We start from the raw sequence: 24,157 nt of genomic DNA on the forward strand, positions 1-24,157 counted from the left end.
TAAGTATAATGCTTCTATTTATTGCTAAGTAACCATGGCAGCCAAGACTGCAACAGCGTCTTGGCTGCCATGGTAACCGATCGGAGCCCCAGCGATTTAAACTGGGACTCCGATCAGTACTCTCCGCTGCCACCAATGATGGGGGGGGGGGATTTTAATTAGGGGGGGGAAGAGGGGAGGCCGCACTGGTCACAATACTTGGAATCCGCACTGGCCACCAATAAATTTAGAGGGAGGGGGAGGCCGCACTGGTCATATTTAATACTGGGGAGGGAGGGAGGGAGGGGGAGGCCGCACTGGTCATATTTAATACTAGGAATCCGCACTGGCCACCGATGAATATAGAGGGAGGGGGGCCGCACTGGCCACCAATAAGTTAAATACATGAGGGGGGGTCTGCCCCCTGCTGCCTGGCAGCATCTGCCAGGCAGCAGGGGGCAGTCATGTACACAGTTCTCAGTATATTCTAACTTGAAGCGTCCCTATCACCATGGGAACGCTTCTGTGTTTAGAATATACTGTCGGATCTGAGTTTTCCGAAGTGAAAAATCAGATCTGAAATAAACAGTTATGCAGACGGATCCGTTCTGAACAGATGCAAGCGTTTGCATTATAGGAGCGGATCCGTCTGTGCAGACACCAGATGGATCCGCTCCAAACGCAAGTGTGAGAGTAGCCTAACACTGCAGCTTCAGAATGATTCTAAGATGGATGCTGTCCTTGGTTTTTGATAGGAGGTGGGAGGGTCTGGGAGGGAGGGTATGCTGATTGGCTGGAATGTTTTTGCTGACTGTGAGGTACAGGGTCAAAGTTTGCTCAATGATGATGTACACTCACCTAAAGAATTATTAGGAACACCTGTTCTATTTCTCATGAATGCAATTATCTAGTCAACCAATCACATGGCAGTTTCTTCAATGCATTTAGGGGTATGGTCCTGGTCAAGACAATCTCCTGAACTCCAAACTGAATGTCAGAATGGGAAAGAAAGGTGATTTAAGCAATTTTGAGCGTGGCATGGTTGTTGGTGCCAGGCGGGCCGGTCTGAGTATTTCACAATCTGCTCAGTTACTGGGATTTTCACGCACAACCATTTCTAGGGTTTACAAAGAATGGTGTGAAAAGGGAAAAACATCCAGTATGCGGCAGTCCTGTGGGCAAAAATGCCTTGTGGATGCTAGAGGTCAGAGGAGAATGGGCCGACTGATTCAAGCTGATAGAAGAGCAACGTTGACTGAAATAACCACTCGTTACAACCGAGGTATGCAGCAAAGCATTTGTGAAGCCACAACACGCACAACCTTGAGGCGGATGGGCTACAACAGCAGAAGACCCCACCGGGTACCACTCATCTCCACTACAAATAGTAAAAAGAGGCTACAATTTGCACGAGCTCACCAAAATTGGACTGTTGAAGACTGGAAAAATGTTGCCTGGTCTGATGAGTCTCGATTTCTGTTGAGACATTCAAATGGTAGAGTCCGAATTTGGCGTAAACAGAATGAGAACATGTATCCATCCTCTGATGGCTACTTCCAGCAGGATAATGCACCATGTCACAAAGCTCGAATCATTTCAAATTGGTTTCTTGAACATGACAATGAGTTCACTGTACTAAAATGGCCCCCACAGTCACCAACATTGCACCCTGAATTTTCTCAATGGCTATTTACGCGATTCGGGTTTGCTAATTGAATTGGAAATCGATTTGCGCTGCCGCGATTCTGAAGGGAGCGCTAGCGATGCTATATCTGTATGAAGTACTCGAAAAAGGAAACAGGTCAGCACTTCACCTTGTGTTGCACGCTGCACGGGAGAGGAGCAGCCTCCAATGGATAACAGGTAATGAATCCCAGCAGCTGTGTCTTTTGTAAGTAAGCTTCTTTCTTGTTCCCCCTGATAGCCTCCTGGTGACCATTGATGTTGTCAGTTTATATACCTCCATTGGTCATCAGGAGGGTATACAAGCTGTTTCAAACATATTGAGTGGAACCAATTACACGACATCAGAACAATAATTTTTTCGTGAATTATTGCAACTGGTCCTTTATGAAAATTACTTTTTATTTATGGATACATTTTACCTATACAAACTAAGACGACAGGTTGGCATTAGCAGGAGGTGCTTCAAACCCACATGCAGTTGTGCATATATATAGGGGAGCAAATCCTGCACTTGTGGCCCGTTGCTAATGGCAATCCCCAGCAAAATGCATACAATGGAGGATGCGAACCACAAGTACCACAATAGACATCCTACATAAGGTAACAAGTGCGGATGTAATAATTAATATAACAATATAACAAAACAAGGTGCACTCTGCAGTATCACTAAATCCTCAAACTGATTTTTAAATTGAGAGATTAGTCAACATGTCCTACGGTGTAGAACATGTCTAAGCCCGGACACCGCGACAAGGTTTCTCAAGTAGCCCGGGACCCTACACTCTCCTACCTGAGCCGTATGGGCGATACCAGGAGCCAGTGGGCAAATTACAGGAGCATAAGGCCGACTCACAAACAACTCACCAGTTACCTCCAGCATGTGGCCATGCTTGCAATGTGTAGGATGTCTATTGTGGTACTTGTGGTTCGCCGCAGGCATCCTCCATTGTATGCATTTTGCTGGGGATTGCCATTAGCAACGGGCCACAAGTGCAGGATTTGCTCCCCTATATATATGCACAACTGCATGTGGGTTTGAAGCACCTCCTGCTAATGCCAACCTGTCTTCTTAGTTTGTATATATAGATTCCTGGAGGTGTATAAACTCCTATTTAAATGTGCCTGTTTTCCATCTACAGGTCACATTTAGGTGCACCTGTGAGGCCTGGGACATATCAGCAAGTCTTAAGTGGGACTCACAGACTCCTCCCTCCTCCCATTGCAAGCATGGCCACATGCTGGAGGTAACTGGTGAGTTGTTTGTGAGTCGGCCTTATGCTCCTGTAATTTGCCCACTGGCTCCTGGTATCGCCCATACGGCTCAGGTAGGAGAGTGTAGGGTCCCATGCTACTTGAGAAACCTTGTCGCGGTGTCCGGGCTTAGACATGTTCTACACCGTAGGACATGTTGACTAATCTCTCAATTTTAAAATCAGTTTGAGGATTTAGTGATACTGCAGAGTGCACCTGTGTTTGTTATTGTTTTGTTATATTGATACATTTTACCTCCAGAAGCGTGGTACCGCTATGGGGTCGAACGTGGCCCCGCCCTATGCAAATATATTTGTCGGCATTTGAAGAAAACAATGTATACAACAATGAGTTATTTAGCAAAAATGTTATTATTTGGAAAAGGTTTGTCGATGACATTTTTTGCATATGGACGGGGTCCCGTGAGACCCTATCTGGTTTCATGAATCATCTCAACACTGCAGTTGATGGTCTACAGTTTACCGTCACTTTTGACACCAATATGGTGAGTTTCCTGGACACCAGGGTCATTAAGGAACCTGGAGGCCGTTTATCTACAGATATTCATCGCAAGGACACTGACAGAAATAGTATACTTCATTTTAAAAGTGCCCACCCGTTGTCCCTTAAAAAAGCCATTCCTAGATCTCAATATCAAAGAGTGAAGCGAATAGTCTCAGACCCGGTCCTACAAAATACAAGAATGACAGAAATGACAGAGAGGTTTCAGGAGCGAGGTTATCCGCAGACTATTTTAAAAGAAGCTAGAGAGGGGATAGAAGGTAAAAGGGTTTCACAAGATGGAGGCAAGATGTTGAGAATTGCTCTTATCCACAAGTTTCATCCATTTAATGTGGGTATTGATAATACAGTCAGGAAACACTGGCACCTGTTGAATAAAGCATATCCCCAGGTTGATGAATTCAAATATCCACCCCTCATCTGCAATAAAAAGAATACCAATTATCGTGATAAAATAGTACATGCAGATTTGGGCAGCACCAAAGCTATATTAAAACAACAGCGGATATCCACACCACTGCCTGCATTGTCTACAGTGCTCCCACGTAATTAAAGGCCCGTCGTTTCATCATCCACATACTGGTAAAAGCTTTGGAGTAAAAGTTTTTTTACCTGTGACTCGGCAAATGTAATATGCCCTTGTGGCCTATTATATGTGGGTGAGACAATGCAGGCAGTAAGGGATCGGATCAGTAAACATAAATCCGATATTAGGACAAAAAAAACTGATGTTACCAGTTCCAAATCATTTTGACAAATTCAAGCACACCATCGCACAATTGCGATTTCAAGTATTAGAGCAGGTGAAGAGACCAAGGAGAGGGGGTGATGTCAAGAGGCTTCTCCTTAGAAGGGAGGACTTTTGGATACATACCCTTGACACACTGCACCCAAAGGGTCTGAATATGGACTATGAGGTCACACATTTGTGAGGTCTTCACATATATAAATATGTTAATATATACAGTACAGACCAAAAGTTTGGACACACCTTCTCATCCAAAGAGTTTTCTTTATTTTCATGACTATGAAAATTGTAGATTCACACTGAAGGCATCAAAACTATGAATTAACACATGTGGAATTATATACATAACAAACAAGTGTGAAACAACAGAAAATATATCATATTCTAGGTTCTTCAAAGTAGCCACCTTTTGCTTTGATTACTGCTTTGCACACTCTTGGCATTCTCTTGATGAGCTTCAAGAGGTAGTCCCCTGAAATGGTTTTCACATCACAGGTGTTCCCTGTCAGGTTTAATAAGTGGGATTTCTTGCCTTATAAATGGGGTTGGGACCATCAGTTGCGTTGAGGAGAAGTCAGGTGGATACACAGCTGATAGTCCTACTGAATAGACTGTTAGAATTTGTATTATGGCAAGAAAAAAGCAGCTAAGTAAAGAAAAACGAGTGGCCATCATTACTTTAAGAAATGAAGGTCAGTCAGTCAGCCGAAAAATTGGGAAAACTTTGAAAGTAAGGGCTATTTGACCATGAAGGAGAGTGATGGGGTGCTGCGCCAGATGACCTGGCCTCCACAGTCACCGGACCTGAACCCAATCGAGATGGTTTGGGGTGAGCTGGACCGCAGAGTGAGGGCAAAAGGGCCAACAAGTGCTAAGCATCTCTGGGAACTCCTTCAAGACTGTTGGAAGACCATTTCAGGGGACTACCTCTTGAAGCTCATCAAGAGAATGCCAAGAGTGTGCAAAGCAGTAATCCAAGCAAAAGGTGGCTACTTTGAAGAACCTAGAATATGCCATATTTTCAGTTGTTTCACACTTGTTTGTTATGTATATAATTCCACATGTGTTAATTCATAGTTTTAATGCCTTCATAGTCATGAAAATAAAGAAAACTCTTTGAATGAGAAGGTGTGTCCAAACTTTTGGTCTGTACTGTATATAAATTTTTAATAAATTTCTTATGTATTCCTTTTAGACCTCTGCCTTGTGATGAAAAGGACATTTAGATTCTCCAATAAGGTAGAAAATAATCTCTGCCATATGTCACTTTGTTTCACTTTTTGTTACTTTGTTTCATTGGTTGATTGACAATTGTTCAAGCACCACCCACTAAAAAGGGTGGAGACGTCCCTATGGGCGGTACTAGACCCTATATATATATAGTTTGATTTCTTTTGTTGGATGTACTTGTTGAGAAAGGCTTGCATGCCAAAACGCGTCCTGGTTATAGGACTTTTGCTTTGATTAAATAAAAAGAAGCTTACTTACAAAAGACACAGCTGCTGGGATTCATTACCTGATATCTATATGAAGCACAGCTGTCATTCAGCCTCTTGTAGACAGCAGGATGGTGACATGAATGTTGCGCGGGGATGTGGATCTGCTGTGTCACTTGAAGAGATTTGGCTTGGGGTAACTCCTGATAATGTTATCTAAGCAGCCTCTTGGTCTTTACCCTTTAACCTCTATACAGGGGAACCACCAGGCTGCTACCTCCTGGAGTTCAAGTGATTTCTGACATACAGGGGTCAATAGGGAAGAAAAACAAACGAACCAGCACCTCCATAATAAGTAAATTTGAGAACGCAGGTGCACGCTACCTTGGCTGAAACCAAATGCAATTAGTAGAACTACCGGTAACAGCACACTGCTAGTCAATTGCACAAAAATATAAGCAAATACTGAATAAAAAATAGCTGCTTGGTGGCCATACTTACTGCAAGGGCAGTTAGAAGCTCTTTGCGCATATAATTGATCAAAAATATGTCGGGCCCATCTACCGCACAACAAGGTGGCTTCTAATCAAAGAGCTTCTAACTGCCCTTGCAGTAAGTATGGCCACCAAGCAGCTATTTTTTAATTGCTATTTTTTATTCAGTATTTGCTTATATCTTTGTGCAATTGACTAGCAGTGTGCTGTTACCTGTAGTTCTACTAATTGCACACAGGGGTCAAGAGATGCTGAGGCAGAGCACTGAGTGATCATGCAAGACTGTAGTCGGGGAAGTCCAAGGTCAGGGCAGGCAGAGTTCATGTAATCTATTAAACAGTACGAGGTCAGGACAGGCAGCTCAGGGTCAGTATAGAGATCAGGTGGAGGTCTGGACAGGCAGTGAAGGGTCAGTATGAATATCAGATGGAGGTCAGGCAGGGAAGGGACAAATCTAGAAAAACAGGCAGAAGTCAGTACACAGGTAAAGAGACAGAGTATAGCGCATCTTTGCAGGAAAATAGTCACTAGAAACCATTGTTCAGAGGCTCTCTCCTGTGGGAAGGCTCCTTAAATACCCTAGGGAGGTCTGCCATAAGTGGGAGTAGATGATTTGCGTGCATAGTGCATGTGCCCCTTCAGGTATGGAGAAGCATGGCCATTGAAATTCAGGCTGCAGCTTGGATGGAGTAAAGAGAAGAACTACTACAGAAGTTGGAGTCCTCAGAGGAGAGAAATGTTTGTGAGTCCAGACCTCTGGCATCCAGGAGCTAGAAGGCAGGTGACCACAGCGATAGCCATGCTCACCAGAGAGAGTGGAGCGGAGGCGGGCATCAACCACCACTATAAAAATTATGTAAACTGTGCCTGTTACACGTGATATCACTTGGGGCATTTATATACAACACCAGCGGCTCATGTCCTCTCACCTCAGTATCAGGGAGATTTCGGGAATGTAGCTCATTCAGAAGTGGTAGAAGACTCATGTTCTCTACAATGTGGAGCAGATCATCCTGGAAATATTCATACGTCATCCTCAGGAAGTGATTTTCACACTGATGGAGCTGCTGGTAGAACTGCCGGGTCTCATCATCTAGGAAACGGAGGGAACACAAGAATGAAGTCGTCTAGAACATGGAGGAGACTGATGGCAGTTTTCTGTCCTGGATCATTTTACAGGTTTCCACTAATGAGAAATCCACAACCCCCTGCAATTCACCAGCACAATCACTGCAGGACACATTCACAGGAGACATCTTTACATTGATTTCAGTATTTCTATACATGTAGATACATGGCAGATGTCAGTCACTGGTGAGAAGCGAGGGGAACGCTCCTCTTATTCAAGAGAGAACCAGTCTCAATAATACACTGCCCTCAGAGGGAGTCGGTCAGCGGTTCTGTCAATACTAAATAAGGGCTCTTTCACACCTGCGTTCTTTTCTTCCGGCATAGAGTTCCGTCGTCGGGGCTCTATGCCGGAAGAATCCTGATCAGTTTTATCCTAATGCATTCTGAATGGAGAGAAATCCGTTCAGGATGCATCAGGATGTCTTCAGTTCCGGAACCGAACGTTTTTTGGCCGGAGAAAATACCGCAGCATGCTGCGCTTTTTGCTCCGGCCAAAAATCCTGAAGACTTGCCGCAAAGCCGGATCCGGAATTAATGCCCATTGAAAGGCATTGATCCGGATCCGGCCTTAAGCTAAACGTCGTTTCGGCGCATTGCCGGACCCGACGTTTAGCTTTTTCTGAATGGTTACCATGGCTGCCGGGACGCTAAAGTCCTGGCAGCCATGGTAAAGTGTAGCGGGGAGCAGCATACTTACCGTCCGTGCGGCTCCCGGGGCGCTCCAGAGTGACGTCAGGGTGCCCCAAGTGCATGGATCACGTGATCACATGGATCACGTGATCACATGGATCACGTCATCCATGCGCATGGGGCGCTCTGACGTCATTCTGGAGCGCCCCGGGAGCCGCACGGACTGTAAGTATACCGCACCCCCGCTCCCCGCTCCTACTATGGCAACCAGGACTTTAATAGCGTCCTGGCTGCCATAGTAACACTGAAAGCATTTTGAAGACGGATCCGTCTTCAAATGCTTTCAGTACACTTGCGTTTTTCCGGATCCGGCGTATAATTCCGGCAAGTGGAGTACACGCCGGATCCGGACAACGCAAGTGTGAAAGAGGCCTTAGTCTCCCAGCATCTGGGTTGGTGGGTACACCTCCGCCTCATGTATATTTATTTACCGCTATACTGTGACTGTGCCTGAAGATGTGGTTAGTTTCATGTCACACTTGCTGTATGCTATTGGACAGGTAACTATTCTGTATCCATCTCATTATCATCACAGGCAGGATGACAATGATAGGTATCACCTCTGTATAGATAACACAGGATCCACCAATTTCTCTACAGTTAATGGCTACATCTTATCTTCTTCCTCCTGACCTCTGCACAGATCACAAAGCATGCCCAGAAAATCAGAATCACCAGGAATTTTGAAAAGATGTTTAACATAAAAACTTGACTGAGACAACCGGTCGTTTCCTGATGTCACACTCCCTTTAAGGACTCCGTCTAATTTGGTAGTTAATCCTTGGTGACTAGGCAAAAACTTTTTTGCTCTTCCATCCACATACCCGTGTGAGGGCTTGTTGTCTGCAAGATGAGTCATTTTTCTATGGTATCATTTTGGGGTACATCTAATGAACTGCATACATTTAAAAAGTTATTTGGGGTGACTACAAGAAAAAAACAGAGTGATTCCACCACAGTTTTTGGGTTCTGTGTTTATGGCGATTTATATAGTGTTTATGTATTTCTACTTTAACCTGTTGGGGACACATGACGTGGGGGGGGGACCTGTGACCCCCTCGTATCGGCGATCGCAGCAAACCGCAGGTCAATTCAGACCTGCAGTTTGCTGCGTTTCCGAGTTATTCGCGTCTCTGGTGACCCGATAACCCGGAACAGGATCGTGATCGGTGGTGTGACAATACACCACCAATCACCATTCTGCGATCCTGAGAGGTGATGGTGACATCACCTCTCAGGATCGCTTCTGATTGGCTGCAGGGCGGGAGGTTTAAGTTACTGCAGCTCTCCTCTCCTCCTCCTTTCTGTGTACGGGAGCGAGGAGAGAGGAGCCTGTATTGGATCTCCAGACACAGCACCCCCATCTGTGCCCAGCATCCCCCTTCTGACCCTCCACAGTGCCATCTAAAAGGTATTTAGGGAAGGTTAGGTTAGGCAGGGATATTCAGGGAAAATGTAGAAAATAAAAAAATTTTTAACTGTTGTATCACCCTGATCGGGTGTCTGGGGTCCACAGCACAGCTAGACCCTAGACCCCCCAGGGGTGCTGCGGCTTGCCCCGCCACCCCCCTACAAACATTTTTCGGGGCGCAAGCATTTTTTATTTTTTTTGCGTACGCTTACTGTGGCCGACACTCTTAGTGTCCGGCCACTGTTAGCGCATCGCCCCCACCCCATCGATTATCAGCTTCGGACGGCTGATCTGCAAGTTTGAATCTTTTTTTTTTTTTCACACATTTTTCGGGCTTTTTTTAAATTTTCTTTTTTCTTTTTTCTGTTAGGTTTAGGGATAAGTACGCGAACACCCGTGCCCCCATACACATGCACACTAAATAAAGTTTTCCACACACGCACACACACACACACACACACACTCCCCTATGGCCCGCCGGACGTTCTCGGCCGAGGAGGCATACGCCCAGCTTGCCTCCGACTCAGAGAGCCCCAGTGAGGACGAGGATGACCCCACTTTCCTTTTGTAATCCGCGTCCTCATCATCTAGCGATGATGATGAGCCCCCATGGTGGCGGAGGTGCCGCTAGGTGGAGCAAGGGGACCGCCATGCCTGGGACCCTGTGGCCCACACTAGTACGAGCAGCTCTGGGGCTCGTACTAGTTTTCCGGCCCACCAGATAAGTCTACCTGAGCCCCCTACCGGTGAACTTACACGGTGTACCACAGAGGATTTTGAGCCTGTGATTCCTGATTATGTTGACCAACCAGGAATCCAGATTCCCACAGTTCACTTCACTGAATATGACTATTTTAGTCTTTTTTTCAGTGACCACTTTGTGAATCTGATGGTGGAGCAAACAAACTTGTACGCCCAACAGTTCATTGCTCAACACCTGGGCTCCTTTTTGACTAGGGCCGGTGGCTGGACTCCGGTCAGTGCAGCCGAGATGAGGAAGTTTTGGGGCCTCGTGCTGCACATGGGCCTAGTCAAAAAACCTAGTGTCAGGCATTACTAGAGTGGGGAAGTCCTCTACCAGACCCCACTTAACAGTACGGCCATGACAGGTTCCCGTTATGAGGCCATTTGGAAATGCCTTCATTTTGCAGATAATGTAGCATGTGTCCCCCCCCCCACCCAAGGTGATCCTGCGGGGCCAAATTTTTGGAGGCCTATGTACCTAGAAGGGAGGTCGCGGTTGATGAGTTTCTCATTGCTTTCAAGGGTAGACTCATTTTCCACCAGTATGTTCCCTCTAAGCGGGCGAGGTATGGCGTGAAGCTGTACAAACTTTGTGAGAGTACTTCAGGGTACACTTACAAGTTTCGTGTGTACGAGGGGAGAGATTCCCGTATTGAACCCCCAGAATGTCCCCCCACTCTGGGTGTTAGCGGGAAACTTGTGTGGGACCTTATGCACCCACTGCTAGATAAGGGTTACCACCTGTACGTGGATAACTTTTATACTAGTATCCCCTTGTTCCAGTCCCTCGCCGCCAGATCCACGTTCCTTTGTAAGACCGTGCGGAAAAATCAACGCGGCCTCTCTACCCACCCCCTCCAGGTACCTATCCCCAGGGGTGCGACCCATGCCCTTACCAGTGGAAACCTGTTGCTGGTCAGATATAAGGACAAGAGGGATGTCCTTGTACTCTCCACAAATCACGGTAACATCATCCCTGTCCCTGTGCGCGGTACCGTTACAACGGTCCTCAAGCCCGATTGTATCATCGACTACAATCGGTATATGGGAGGAGTTGATCTCTGTGATCAAGTCCTCAAGCCATATAACGCCATGCGCAAAACCCAGGAATGGTACAAAAAAGTTGTGGTCTACTCTTTTGTGCTGTCCCGGAGTGCTGGCAACACAAGGACATTCCTTCAGTTCTATGAGGCAGTCCTCAAGGCCCTGATCTTTTCTGACCGGAAAAGAGCAGGCCGGAGTACCTCGGGAACTGGAGGTGCCCCGATCATTCCTGGCCAACACTTTCCAGGTGTGGTCCCCCATACTGGAAAGAAGGGACGGACCCAAAAAAGGTGTAGGTTGTGTGACAGGAGGGGGATACGAAAGGACACCACCACTCAGTGTGACACGTGCCCCGATCACCAGGGCCTCTGCATTATTGGTTGCTTCAGGGAGTACCACACTTCCATGGAGTACTAAATTTATAATCCCCTTCCCCAATTTTAATTCCATTTAGCCACTGACAATCGAAAAAAAATAAACTATGGTTCTCAGACTTGAGACACTAAAACAAAAAAAAAAATGTTTTCAAAAACTAAAATAAATAAAAAAGTAGACATACTAGGTATCGCTGCGTCCATGAGAATCTGCTCTATAAAAATACCCCATGACCTAACCCCTCAGATGAACACGGTCAAAAAAATAAAATAAAAAAAGTGCCAAAACAGCTTTTTTTGGGCAAATTTTCCATTTTAATCCGTTTTTTTTTAAGTAACAAAGCAAGGGTTAACAGCCAAACAAAACTTAATATTTAATACCCTGATTCTGCAGCTTACAGAAACGCCTCATATGAGGTCGTAAACTGCTGTATGACCAAACGGCAGGGCGCAGAAGGAAATTAATGCCATATGGTTTCTGGAAGGCAGATTTTGTTGGCCTTTTTTTTGGCACCATGTCCCATTTGAAGAACCCCTGATGCACCCCTAGAGTAGAAACTACATAAAAGTGACACCATCTAAGAAACTACACACCTCAAGGTATTCAAAACTGATTTTACAAACTTTATTAACCCTTTAAGTGTTCCTTAACAGTTTATGGCAAACAGAGATGACATTTCAGAATTTCTATTTTTGGTAACCTTGCCTCACAAAAATGTAATATAGAGCAACCAAAAATCATATGTACCCTAAAAATAGTCCCAACAAAACTGCCACCTTATCCCGTAGTTTCCAAAATGGGGTCAATTTTATGGAGTTTCTACTCTAGGGGTGCATCAGGGGGAATTCAAATGGGACATGGTGTAAATAAACCAGTCCAGAAAAATCTGCCTTCCAAAAACCATACGGCGCTCTTTCCCCCTACGCCCTACCGTGTGCCCGTACAGTAGTTTACGACCACATATGGAGTGTTTCTGCAAACTACAGAATCAGGGCAATAAATATTGAGTTTTGTTTGGAATTGGCTGTTAACCCTTGCTTTGTTACTGGAAAAAATGGATTAAAATGGAAATTTTGCCCAAAAATTTAAATTCTTAAATTTCATCTCCATTTGCCAATACTCTTGTGGAACACCTAAAGGGTTAACAAAGTTTGTAAAATCAGTTTTGAATACCTTGAGGGGTGTAGTTTCTTAGATGGGGTCACTTTTATGGAGTTTCTACTCTAGGGGTGCATCAGGGGGGCTTCAAATGGGACATGGTGCCAAAAAAAAAAAGGCCATCAAAATCTGCCTTCCAGAAAACACACAACGCTCCTTTCCCTCTACGCCCTGCTGTTTGGTCATACAGCTGTTTACGACCACATATTTGGTGTTTCTGTAAACTGCAGAATCAGGGTAATAAATATGAAGTTTTGTTTGGCTGTTAACCCTTGCTTTGTTACTGGAAAAAAACTGATTAAAATGGAAAATTTGCCGAAAAATTGCTGTTTTGCCACCGTTTTTATTTAATTTTTTTGACTGTGTCCATCTGAGGGGTTAGATCATGGGGTATTTTCATAGAGCAATAGAGCAGATTCTTACAGACGCGGCGATACCTTATATGTCTACTTTTTTTTTATTTAGTTATGTTTTACACTATATTATCCTTTTCTAAACAAAAAAAAACATTTTAGTATCTCCATAGTCTAAGAGTCAGGTTTTTTTTTGTTTTTAGCCAATTATCTTAGGTAGGGGCTCATTTTTTGCAGGATGAGAGGACGATTTTATTGGCACTATTTTGGGGGGCATATGACTTTTTGATCGCTTGTTATTACAATTTTTGTGATGTAAGGTGACAAAAAAATACTTTTTTTGCACCGTTTTTATTTTATTTTTTTGACCATGTTCATCTGAGGGGTTAGGTCATAGGGTATTTTTATAGAGCAGATTCTTACCGATGCGGCAATACCTAATATGTCTATTTTAGTTTTATTAAATAATATTTTCGAAAAAAATAAATTTGTAGTTTTAGTGTCTCGAGTCTGAGAACCATAGTTTTTTATCCGATTGTCAGTGGCTAAATTGGGATATAAATTTAGTACTCCATGGAAGTGTGGTACTCCCTGAAGCAACCGTCAATGCAGAAGCCCGGATGATCGGGGCACGTGTCACACTGAGTAGTGGTGTCATTCCGTATCCCCCTCCTGTAACACACTGCACTTTTTTGGGGTCCGTCCCTTCTTTCCAGTATGGGGGACCACACCTGGAAAGTGTTGGCCAGGGACGATCCGGGCGCCTCCAGTTCCCGAGGTACTCCGGCCTGCTCTTTCCCGGTCAGAAAAGATCAGGGCCTTGAGGACTGCCTCATAGAACTGAAGGAATGTCCCTGTGTTGCCAGCGCTCCGGGACAGCACAAAAGAGTTGTACAATGCAACCTGTACCAAGTAGACCGCAACTTTTTTGTACCATGCCCAGGTTTTGAACATGGCATTAGATGGCTTGAAGACTTGATCAGAGAGATCAACTCCTCCCATATACCGATTGTAGTCGATGATACAATTGGGCTTGAGGACCTTTGCCGCAGTACCTCGCACAGGGACATGGGTGAGGCAGTTACCGTGAATTGTGGAGAGTACAAGGACATTCCTCTTGTCCTTATATCTGACCAGCAACAGGTTTCCACTGGTAAGGGCACGGGTCGCACCCCTGGGGATAGGTACTTGGAGGGGGTGGGTAGGGAGGCCGCGTTGATTTTTCCGCACGTTCCCACAAGCGGATGTGGATTTGGCGGCAAAGGGATTACTAGTATAAAAGTTATCCACGTACAGGTGGTAACCCTTATCTAGCAGTGGGTGCATAAGGTCCCACACAAGTTTCCCGCTAACACCCAGAGTGGGGGGACATTCTGGAGGTTGAATACAGGAATCTCGCCCCTCGTACACACAAAACTTGTAAGTGTACCCTGAGGTACTCTCACAAAGTTTGTACAGCTTCACGCCATACCTCGCCCACTTTTAGGGAACATACTGGCGGAAAATGAGTCTCCCCTTGAAAGCAATGAGAGACTCCTCAACCGCGACCTCCCTTACAGGGACATAGGCCTGTACAAATTTGGCCCCAAAGTAATCGATTTTGTACAGGCGGTTATAGGCAGGATCACCTTGGGGGGGGGCATGCTGCATTATCTGCATAATGCAGGCATTTCCGGATGGCCTCAAACCGGGAGCGTGTCATGGCCGTACTGTAATGTGGGTTCTGGTAGAGGACGTCCCCACTCCAGTAATGCCTGACAATAGGTTTCTGTCATGCCCCACTCTGACGATGTGCGGAGGTCGGCCAGGATAGCAGCACGAGTTTAGTGTTTGTTTTGGAGCCGTACTGGATCCGCCTCTCATCAAGTGCACTGGGTGGGGTCATTAGTTTAAATAGTATACCAGCCCAGTGCTCTGAGCGGATTATACTCATCCTTGTGGTCTTGGAAGCTAGGAAGGAAGGTTGGCTGTCTGTTCCAGCTCAGGAAGATAAGTGTTATTTCAAGTTTGGTTGTTTTGTGTCATCTATCCCATCCAGGTTCTGTGCGAGCAGGCTGCTCCTATTTCCCACTTCACCATCTCAGGGAATTCAGGGTTTTGTCAGCCCAGGCACGGGGACACCTCATACCTACCTTAAAGGTCTGTAGGTGGGCTGAGCAGTGCAGGGAAAGAGGTCAGGGATTAGCTAGGAGGTGACCCTTCTCCTGTCTCTCGCCCAGAGCCTGGTTGGTGCGTTATCTGTTATACTGAGTGCACGCCCGCCGTCACAGTTTCTTGACTAGGCCCATGTGCAGCACGAGGTCCCAAAATGTCCTCATCTCGGCTGCACTGGCCGGAGTCCAGTGACCGGGCCTGCCTAGCCAAAAAGGAGCCCGGGTGTTGAGCAACAAACTTTTGGCCGTACAGGTTTGTTTGCTCCACCATTAGATTTACAAAGTGGTCACTGAAAAAAAGACTAATATAGTCATACTCAGTGAAGCACACTGTGAAAATCTGGATTCCTGGTTGGCCTACAAAATCAGGAATCACTGGGCTCAAAACGCTCTGGGGTATGCCATGCAAGTTCACCGGCAGGGGCCTCCGGTGGACTTAACTGATGGGCCGTAAAAGTAGTACAAGCACCAGAGCTACTCGTACTAGTGTGGGCCACAGGGTCCCAGGCATGGCGGTCCTCTTGCTCCGCCGGGCGGCGTCTCCGCCACCATGGGGGCTCATCATCATCGCTAGATGATGAGGAGGATGACAAAAGGAAAGTGGGGTCAAACTCATCCTCCCTGGGGCTCTCGGACTCGGAGGCAAACTGGGCGTATGCCTCCTTGGCCTAGAACATCCGGCGGTCCATAGGGGAGTGTGTGTGTGCATGTGCGCGTGCGTGTTAAACTTTATTTGGTGTGCGTGTGTGAGGGCACGGGAGTTCACGAACTTACTCTAAACCTAACAGACAAAAAAAAAAAAAATAACTAAAAGAAGGGCAAAAAATAAAAATAAAAAATTCAAACTTGCTGATCAGCAGTCCAAAGCTGATCAGGGGTAGGGTGTGCGATGCGCTAACAGTGGCCGGACGCTAAGAGTGCCGGCCACATTCAGCGTACGCAGAAAAAAAAAAATGCTTGCTCCCCCCAAAAAAGTTGTGGGAGGGGAGGCAGGAGGGCAAGCTGCAGCACCCCTGGGTGGGGGTCTAGGGTCATACAGCTGTGCTGTGGACCCCAGACACCCGATTTAGGGTTATGCAATCAAAAACTTCCACTAACTTTCCCTGAATATCCCTGCCTAACCTATTCTGTCCCTAACCTTTCCCTAAATACCTTGCAGGTGGTGCACAGATGGGGGTGCTGGCGCACAGATGGGGGTGCTGGCTGATGATCTCTGCAGGATCCGACGTGCAGCGGCTCTCGGACTGAAAATGAAGAGGAGAGGAGAGCTGCTGTAATTTGAAATGCCCGCCCGCCCAGCCAACCAATGAGAGGCGATCCTGAGAGGTGATGTCACCATCACCTCTCAGGATCGCAGGATGGTGATTGGTTGTGTATTATCACACCACCGATCACCATCCTGTTCCGGGTTATCGGATCCCCAGAGACCCGAATAACCCGGAAACACAGCAAACCACAGGTCTGAATTGACCTGCGGTTTGCTGCAATCGCCTACATGGGGGAATCACAGGACCTCCCGGCGCATTGTCCCAGGGTGCTTGCTCAATGATTTGAGCAGGCACCCAGTTCTGATCACCGCCCGCCACGCGGCGGTGATCGGAAATACATAGGACGTACAGGTACGCCTGTGTCCTTAAGTACCGGGACATCAGGGCGTACCTGTACGCCCTATGTCCGGAACAGGTTAAATACCATGGATAATATACAAAGCAGTTTCCTCAATGACAGAGATGTAGATTATAATTTCTACCTCAACATTTAGGTGCAGAGGGTGAGAGGACATCGAGACACACCATATGATACACTGCACAGGGCACAGTATGATCGTAATATCCTGAAGCTAGTGGGGTGGGGTGGGAGAATGCTTGCCAGTGGGAAAGGAGTGGGAAAAGGGACAATGCTGCTGTCAGTAGGAAAGGAGAGGAAGAGGGTACAATGCTGCAGCTAGAGGGGGAGGGGTGGGAAGAGGAAGAATGCTGCTAACGAGGCAGAAGGGTGTGAAGGGACAGTGCTACTGCCAGCCGGGGGCAGATGAGAAAGGGGACAATGCTGCTGCCACTGCAGGATAGGTGGGAAAGGGATAATGTTGCTGCACTGAGGGATTTGTTTGGGACTATTGAGGAAGGGGTTTTGTACTGGACTGTGGTATGTGGTTCAAGTGGGGAAGTACTTTCTGTCCTTCACAGTGTGATTAAGTGTTTCTATATAAACGCACACAGGGGGACCCTGCCTGGGAAGGATTTTCAATATATTTAAACACACAGCCTTATTAGGCTTATAATCACACTTGTCCCAGACACTAAGACTTAACTTTTAATCAATTAGGTTAAAATATTGAACCGTGAGCAACTGAAAAGGTTAAAACTATCTGATACCCTATGAGTGCTATTATACAGGGAAAAACCTGCACGGATGAGGACGGGGGTGCACTACCCCGCACTCTATTTCTTTGAACGGACACTAGCTGTCACGGTGAGGAGTGGGGGAAACCCCCCACCGTGCGATGTTAAAGGGATAGGGAAGCTGCTAGGCCAGGACGACAGGATCAGGGCGCAGGTCACCCCCTAAAACGTCCCTAATACTGACCCTGACTCCTATCCATATGAGCCAACCCAGATGGTAGGAAGGCTCATACTGCGGAACCTCGGGTCCCTACTAGCCCTCAGGAAATTCCTGGACTTAGGAGCAGAGTAAGACGACCTGTTCCTCCACATCACGGACGAACAGGAGTCTAAACTGGCCAAGCTGCAAGGAAAGGAGTACATATACAGCATATGGATATGGCAGGTAAGTGAAACCACTTCCACACCTACCTGCCACAAACACACAGACTGGAACCCGTGCACAAGTGCTGATGTCCACACCAACACAAAAGGACACAGCACACACCACAAATCACACAGGAAACCAGCTGCAATAAGGTGAGACATCACAGGAACATAAACTTATCATCATGACATTTACTTATGACCACAAGGGTGGCCCTCACTGGACAGTTGGCATAAGAAGACCAGGAGGATGACTCCAGCATACAGCATTGCTTTAGTACCCCTCAGCTTCAGGCATCCAGAGGAAGCTAAATAGCCCAAGCAGCCACACAAGGATGGGAGTTAACCCTTCCAACACCAGACAGGGTAGAGAAGCCACTTAAATGGAAATGCACACACAACTTAAGCCCCGTGCACACCAAACAGGGAAAGTGCACACATACAAAGACAAGTTGCCAGAGGCAACCGCATGCATTGACAGTGAGCGGCCTAGCAACCAGCTCAGGCTGCTACACTGCCAAACAACAACATGTTGCCAGCGGCAACCACACATGAGGCAACAAACTCACAGCCCTCACCTGCGGTACACAACCAACCTGGCCGCTGGCAACTGCATGCGGCTCTAGGAGTCACGACCATGACCATAGTCGTGACACTAGCTGTCTCAATTTGTATTAACAATACATTGTTGCAACAGACACATCTGCTATAAAGTAATGCTTATGCAGCAATACTATCCTAAGTGAGACTGTATTAGATTCACTGTATTGGAAAGAACTGATAGCGGTATACAGAGTCTAAAAACCTAACACCTGCCCCCAACATGTTTCGCCAACTAATCTGGCTTCATGAGGGGTATCAGGCAGACTTGAAAACGGTTGATGAAAACAAGGTTTATAAAGACTCCCCCCTCCCCCCCCCCCTTGATTGCAGGAAGGAGGACCAATAAGCTCAAAGAATACAGCCACCTGAGTGTTGGCCAATGAGATTTGCCAAGGTATCGATGGCATCCCCTTACATCATCCACATAGGGGAGTATCTAAGTGACGAGCTGTGCACTGTGAATAGGCCCACAGACTTACTCTCTCTCAGCTCTATATATTTCCAATGCGGCTGCGCTTAAACTTAGAAGTATGTGAAGGGGTAAGTGCCGTTTCGCGCCTGCGTGAACCCTTAGTCTCCCTGCCGTTCATTTAACCACCTCAGCTCCCCTAGCTTAAACACCCTTAATGACCAGACCACTTTTTACACTTCTGCACTACCCTACTTTCACCGTTTATTGCTCGGTCATGCAACTTACCACCCAAATGAATTTTACCTCCTTTTCTTCTCACTTAATAGAGCTTTCATTTGGTGGTATTTCATTGCTGCTGACATTCTTACTTTTATTGTTATTAATCGAAATTTAACGAAATTTTTGCAAAAAAAATGACATTTTTGACTTTCAGTTGTAAAATTTTAGAAAAAAAACGACATCTATATATAATTTTTCTCTAAATTTATTGTTCTACATGTCTTTGAGAAAAAAAATGTTTGGGTAAAAAAAAAATGGTTTGGGTAAAAGTTATAGCGTTTACAAACTATGGTACAAAAATGTAAATTTCAGCTTTTTGAAGCAGCTCTGACTTTGAGCACCTGTCATGTTTCCTGAGGTTCTACAATGCCCAGACAGTAGAAAAACCCCACAAATAACCCCATTTCGGAAAGTAGACACCCTAAGGTATTCGCTGATGGGCATAATGAGTTAATAGAACTTTTTATTTTTTGTCACAAGTTAGCGGAAAATGATGATTTTTTTTTTCCTTACAAAGTCTCATATTCCACTAACTTGTGACAAAAAATAAAAACTTCCATGAACTCACTATGCCCATCACGAAATACCTTGGGGTGTCTTCTTTCCAAAATGGGGTCACTTGTGGGGTAGTTATACTGCCCTGGCATTTTAGAGGCCCTAATGCGTGAGAAGTAGTTTGAAATCAAAATGTGTAAAAAATGACCTGTGAAATCCGAAAGGTGCTCTTTGGAATGTGGGCCCCTTTGCCCACCTAGGCTGCAAAAAAGTGTCACACATCTGGTATCGCCGTACTCAGAAGAAGTAGGGCAATGTGTTTTGGGGTGTCTTTTTACATATACCCATGCTGGGTGAGAGAAATATCTCGGCAAAAGACAACTTTTCCCATTTTTTTATACAAAGTTGGCATTTGACCAAGATATTTAAATCACCCAGCATGGGTATATGTAAAATGACACCCCAAAACACATTGCCTAACTTCTCCTGAGTACGGCGATACCACATGTGTGACACTTTTTTGCAGCCTAGATGCGCAAAGGGGCCCAAATTCCTTTTAGGAGGGCATTTTTAGACATTTGGATCCCAGACTTCTTCTCACGCTTTAGGGCCCCTAAAATGCCAGGGCAGTATAAATACCCCACATGTGACCCCATTTTGGAAAGAAGACACCCCAAGGTATTCAATGAGGGGCATGGCGAGTTCATAGAAATTTATTTTTTTTGCCACAAGTTAGCGGAAATTGATTTTTTTTTTTTTTCTCACAAAGTCTCCCTTTCCGCTAACTTGGGACAAAAATTTAAATCTTTCATGGACTCAATATGCCCCTCAGCGAATACCTTGGGGTGTCTTCTTTCCAAAATGGGGTCATTTGTGGGGTGTTTGTACTGCCCTGGCATTTGAGGGTCTCCGCAATCATTACATGTATGGCCAGCATTAGGAGTTTCTGCTATTTCTGCACAGATTTCTTCATTCGCATCGATCAATGTGGATGAAAAAATCTCTGCCAAAAAAAAAAAGGAGGGGAAAGGCATCTGCCAGGACATAGGAGCTCCGCCCAACATCCAAACCCACTTAGCCCGTAAGCCCTGGCAAATCAGATTTCTCCATTCACATCAATCGATGTGGATGAATAAATCATTGCCGGTATTTATTTTTATTTTTTTATATATACAAAGTGTTTGCCAAAGCATATGAACACCGCCGCCCCCTCAGCTCATATGCCTCGGCAAACGTATCTTTTACTGCAGAGGAGAAATCTCGTCTTGCAGCGCCGCATACACCGACTTTTGTGTACTCTGACAGCAGCGCAATGCTTCTGTCAGAATGCACATCAGTGCTGCAGCTAGTCGATCGGTTGGTCCACCTGGAAGGTAAAAAAAAAAAAAAAGAAAAAACCAGGCTGCAACGCAATAAATTTATTAACTTTATAATACCATTTGAACGGAACATATAAACTTTATTTAACTTTTTGAACAGAACGTTAACTTTTTTGCTTATTGGTGATTTTTATTTTTTTTATTTCTTTTTACCTTTATAGGACAAACCTCTCCTTCCCCATGGGACAATGTGCAAAGCGCAAATCGCCCAAAGATGTGGCGAAGTACATTATGCACTTTGTCCCAGGTGAAAGGAGAGGTTTGCAGCAGCTGTGAGTGAAAGGGCCCTAATAGCCCTGTGTGCCTGTCCTGTGAGATGCAATCCCTATGCTAAGTGTACCTGTGTGTGGTACTTCCAGAAACACTCCCCTAAGCATAGGGCAGGGTGGTCAGGGCAGTCAGGACAGAAATAGCGGGTGTCACGCCTTATTCCACTCCTGCTACAGACACAACATCTTTTTCGGGGTGACGGTTGGGTTGAGGTACCAGCAATGACATTGGGGAAATGTCGCTCGTGTAGACGGCTCACTACACTGGTGGTTGGGGCCACGGAACCTCCTGGATACAGGAGGTTCTCGATGATCTCTTCCTGAAATTTGAGGAAGGATCCTTTTCTCCCAGCCTTACTGTAGAGAACAAAACTATTGTACATCGCCAATTGAATCAAATATACAGACACCTTCTTATACCAGCGTCTGGTGCATCAGGAAACTAAATAAGGAGCCAACATCTGGTCATTGAAGTCCACCCCTCCCATGAGCGAATTATAGTCGTGGACTGAGAGGGGCTTTTCAATGACAATGGTTGCCCGTTCTATTTGTATTGTCGTGTCTGCGTGAATGGAGGAGAGCATGTAAACGTCACGCTTGTCTCTCCATTTCACCGCGAGCAGTTCTTCCTTACACAAGGCAGCCCTCTCCCCCCTTGCAAGATGGGTGGTAACGAGCCGTTGGGGGAAGCCCCGGCGACTAGGTCGCACGGTTCCACAGCAGACAATCTGTTCTAAGAACAAATGCCTGAAGAGGGGCACACTTGTGTAAAAATTGTCCACATAAAGATGGTACCCCTTGCCAAATAAGGGTGATACCAAGTCCCAGACTGTCTTCCCACTGCTCCCCAGGTAGTCAGGGCAACCGACCGGCTCCAGGGTCTGATCTTTACCCTCATAGATCCGAAATTTGTGGGTATAGCCTGTGGCCCTTTCACAGAGCTTATACAATTTGACCCCATACCGGGCGCGCTTGCTTGGGATGTATTGTTTGAAGCCAAGGCGTCCGGTAAAATGTATAAGGGACTCGTCTACGCAGATGTTTTGCTGAGGGGTATACAAATCTGCAAAAGTGGTCTATGAGGGGCCGAATTTTGTGGAGGCGGTCAAAAGCTGGGTGGCCTCTGGGACGGGAGGTGGTGTTGTCGCTAAAGTGCAGGAAACGCAGGATGGCATCAAATCGTGCCCTGGACATAGCAGCAGAGAACATGGGCATGTGATGAATTGGGTTTGTGGACCGATATGACCGCAATTCATGCTTTTTGGTTAGACCCATGTTGAGGAAAAATTTTTAATTCGGAAACTTGGACGGGTTTCCACCGGAAAGGCTGGGCATAATAGCTTCCCGGGTTGACGGCTATAAATTGAGTGGCATACCGATTTGCTTCTGCCACGACTATGTCCAAGAGCTCCGCAGTCAAGAACAGCAGGGTCAGAAGCCTGTAGGCCTCTTCAGAAGAATACCCCCTGTTTGACATCTGGACTACTAAATTTAGGGGGTATTCCCTGAGACTACCCAAGAAAAAAAGCAAGCCTGTCTTACAAATGGGAGGCTGCAGTGCTTGTAAAGTGATTGTGCAGTGGCGGGGCGGGCGTGGGTGAACGCACGTGTGGGCGACCGATCAGGCCTGATCGGGCAAACACTGCGTTTTGGGTGGAGGGTGAACTAAGGTGACACTAATACTATTATAGATCTGACTGTGATCAGTTTTGATCACTTACAGATACTATAAAAGTACAAATGCTGATTAGCGATACGCTAATCAGCGAATCAGTGACTGTGGTGCGGTGGGCTGGGCGCTAAACGATCGCTAACTACCTAACCAAGGGGCCTAAACTATCCTAAAACCTAACAGTCAATACCAGTGAATAAAAAAAGTGACAGTTTACACTGATCACTTTTTTCACTTTCACTAGGTGATTGACAGGGGCGATCAAGGGGTTAATTTGGGTGATGGGGGGTGATCTGGGGGCTAAGTGTGGTGTTGGGTGTACTCACTGTGATGTCTGCTCCTCTGCTGGAACCAACCGACCAAAAGGACCAGCAGAGAAGCCATTTAACACCTTATATTTATAAATATAAGGTGTTATATGGCTTGTGATTAGTTTTTTTGAAAATCGCCAGCCTGCCAGTGACGATCATTGGCTGGTAGGCTGGTGATGTAATACCCCTCTAACTTTTGCCGGCCCGCGATGCGCATGCGCGGGCCGGCTTTGAGCGAAATCTCGCGTCTCGCGAGATGACGCGCCGATGCGTGACTCTGCCTGAGACTGCCGCCTCCGGAACGCGATCCTGCGTTAGGCGGTCCGGAGGCGGTTAAGCTTTAGACCCTAACGTCATCCACAAAGGGGAGTGTCCAGAGGACAAACTGCGCACCGTGGATCAGCGCACGGACTTACCCTCTCTCAGCGCTGCATAATTCCAATGCGCTTGCGCTTAAACTTAGAAATGTGTGAGAGGGTAAGTGCCGTATCGCGCCTGCGTTAACACTTAGTCACACTGCAGTTAATGCATAGTGTCTCTGCGACTGCACACTGACAAGGGCTGCGCACTGACTATCAGCGCACAGACTTACCCTCACCTAACACCGCTCATCCATAGTGCGACTGCACTTAGAAATCTACAAAGTAAATACCACCCTACCGCGCTTGCGTTGACTCTTAGTCATAATATACTACATTGCTTGCGCACTGCGCTTAGACTGAGAAATTTGTGAAAGGGGAAAGTACCTTATCGCGCATGCATCAGCACTTAGTCGCTAGTGCACCCAGACCTCA

General features: G+C 46.2%; 1 protein-coding gene across 6 annotated transcripts in view; it reads right to left on the bottom strand.

The window, feature by feature from the left end:
• Window positions 1-24,157, bottom strand: part of LOC120986083 (NACHT, LRR and PYD domains-containing protein 12-like) — a 285,272-nt gene that overhangs the window by 219,645 nt on the left and 41,470 nt on the right. For 5 of the 6 annotated variants that reach the window (XM_040414414.1, XM_040414416.1, XM_040414412.1 and 2 more), the window contains exon 3: window positions 7,046-7,209. The exons of the other annotated variant lie outside the window; for it this stretch is intronic. In XM_040414414.1, the coding sequence (XP_040270348.1) occupies window positions 7,046-7,209 (164 nt within the window). The remainder of the gene's footprint in view (window positions 1-7,045; window positions 7,210-24,157) is intronic. 6 annotated transcript variants of the gene reach the window in all.

The sequence above is a fragment of the Bufo bufo genome, chromosome 1, assembly GCF_905171765.1.
Source record: "Bufo bufo chromosome 1, aBufBuf1.1, whole genome shotgun sequence".
Classification (NCBI taxonomy): domain Eukaryota; kingdom Metazoa; phylum Chordata; class Amphibia; order Anura; family Bufonidae; genus Bufo; species Bufo bufo.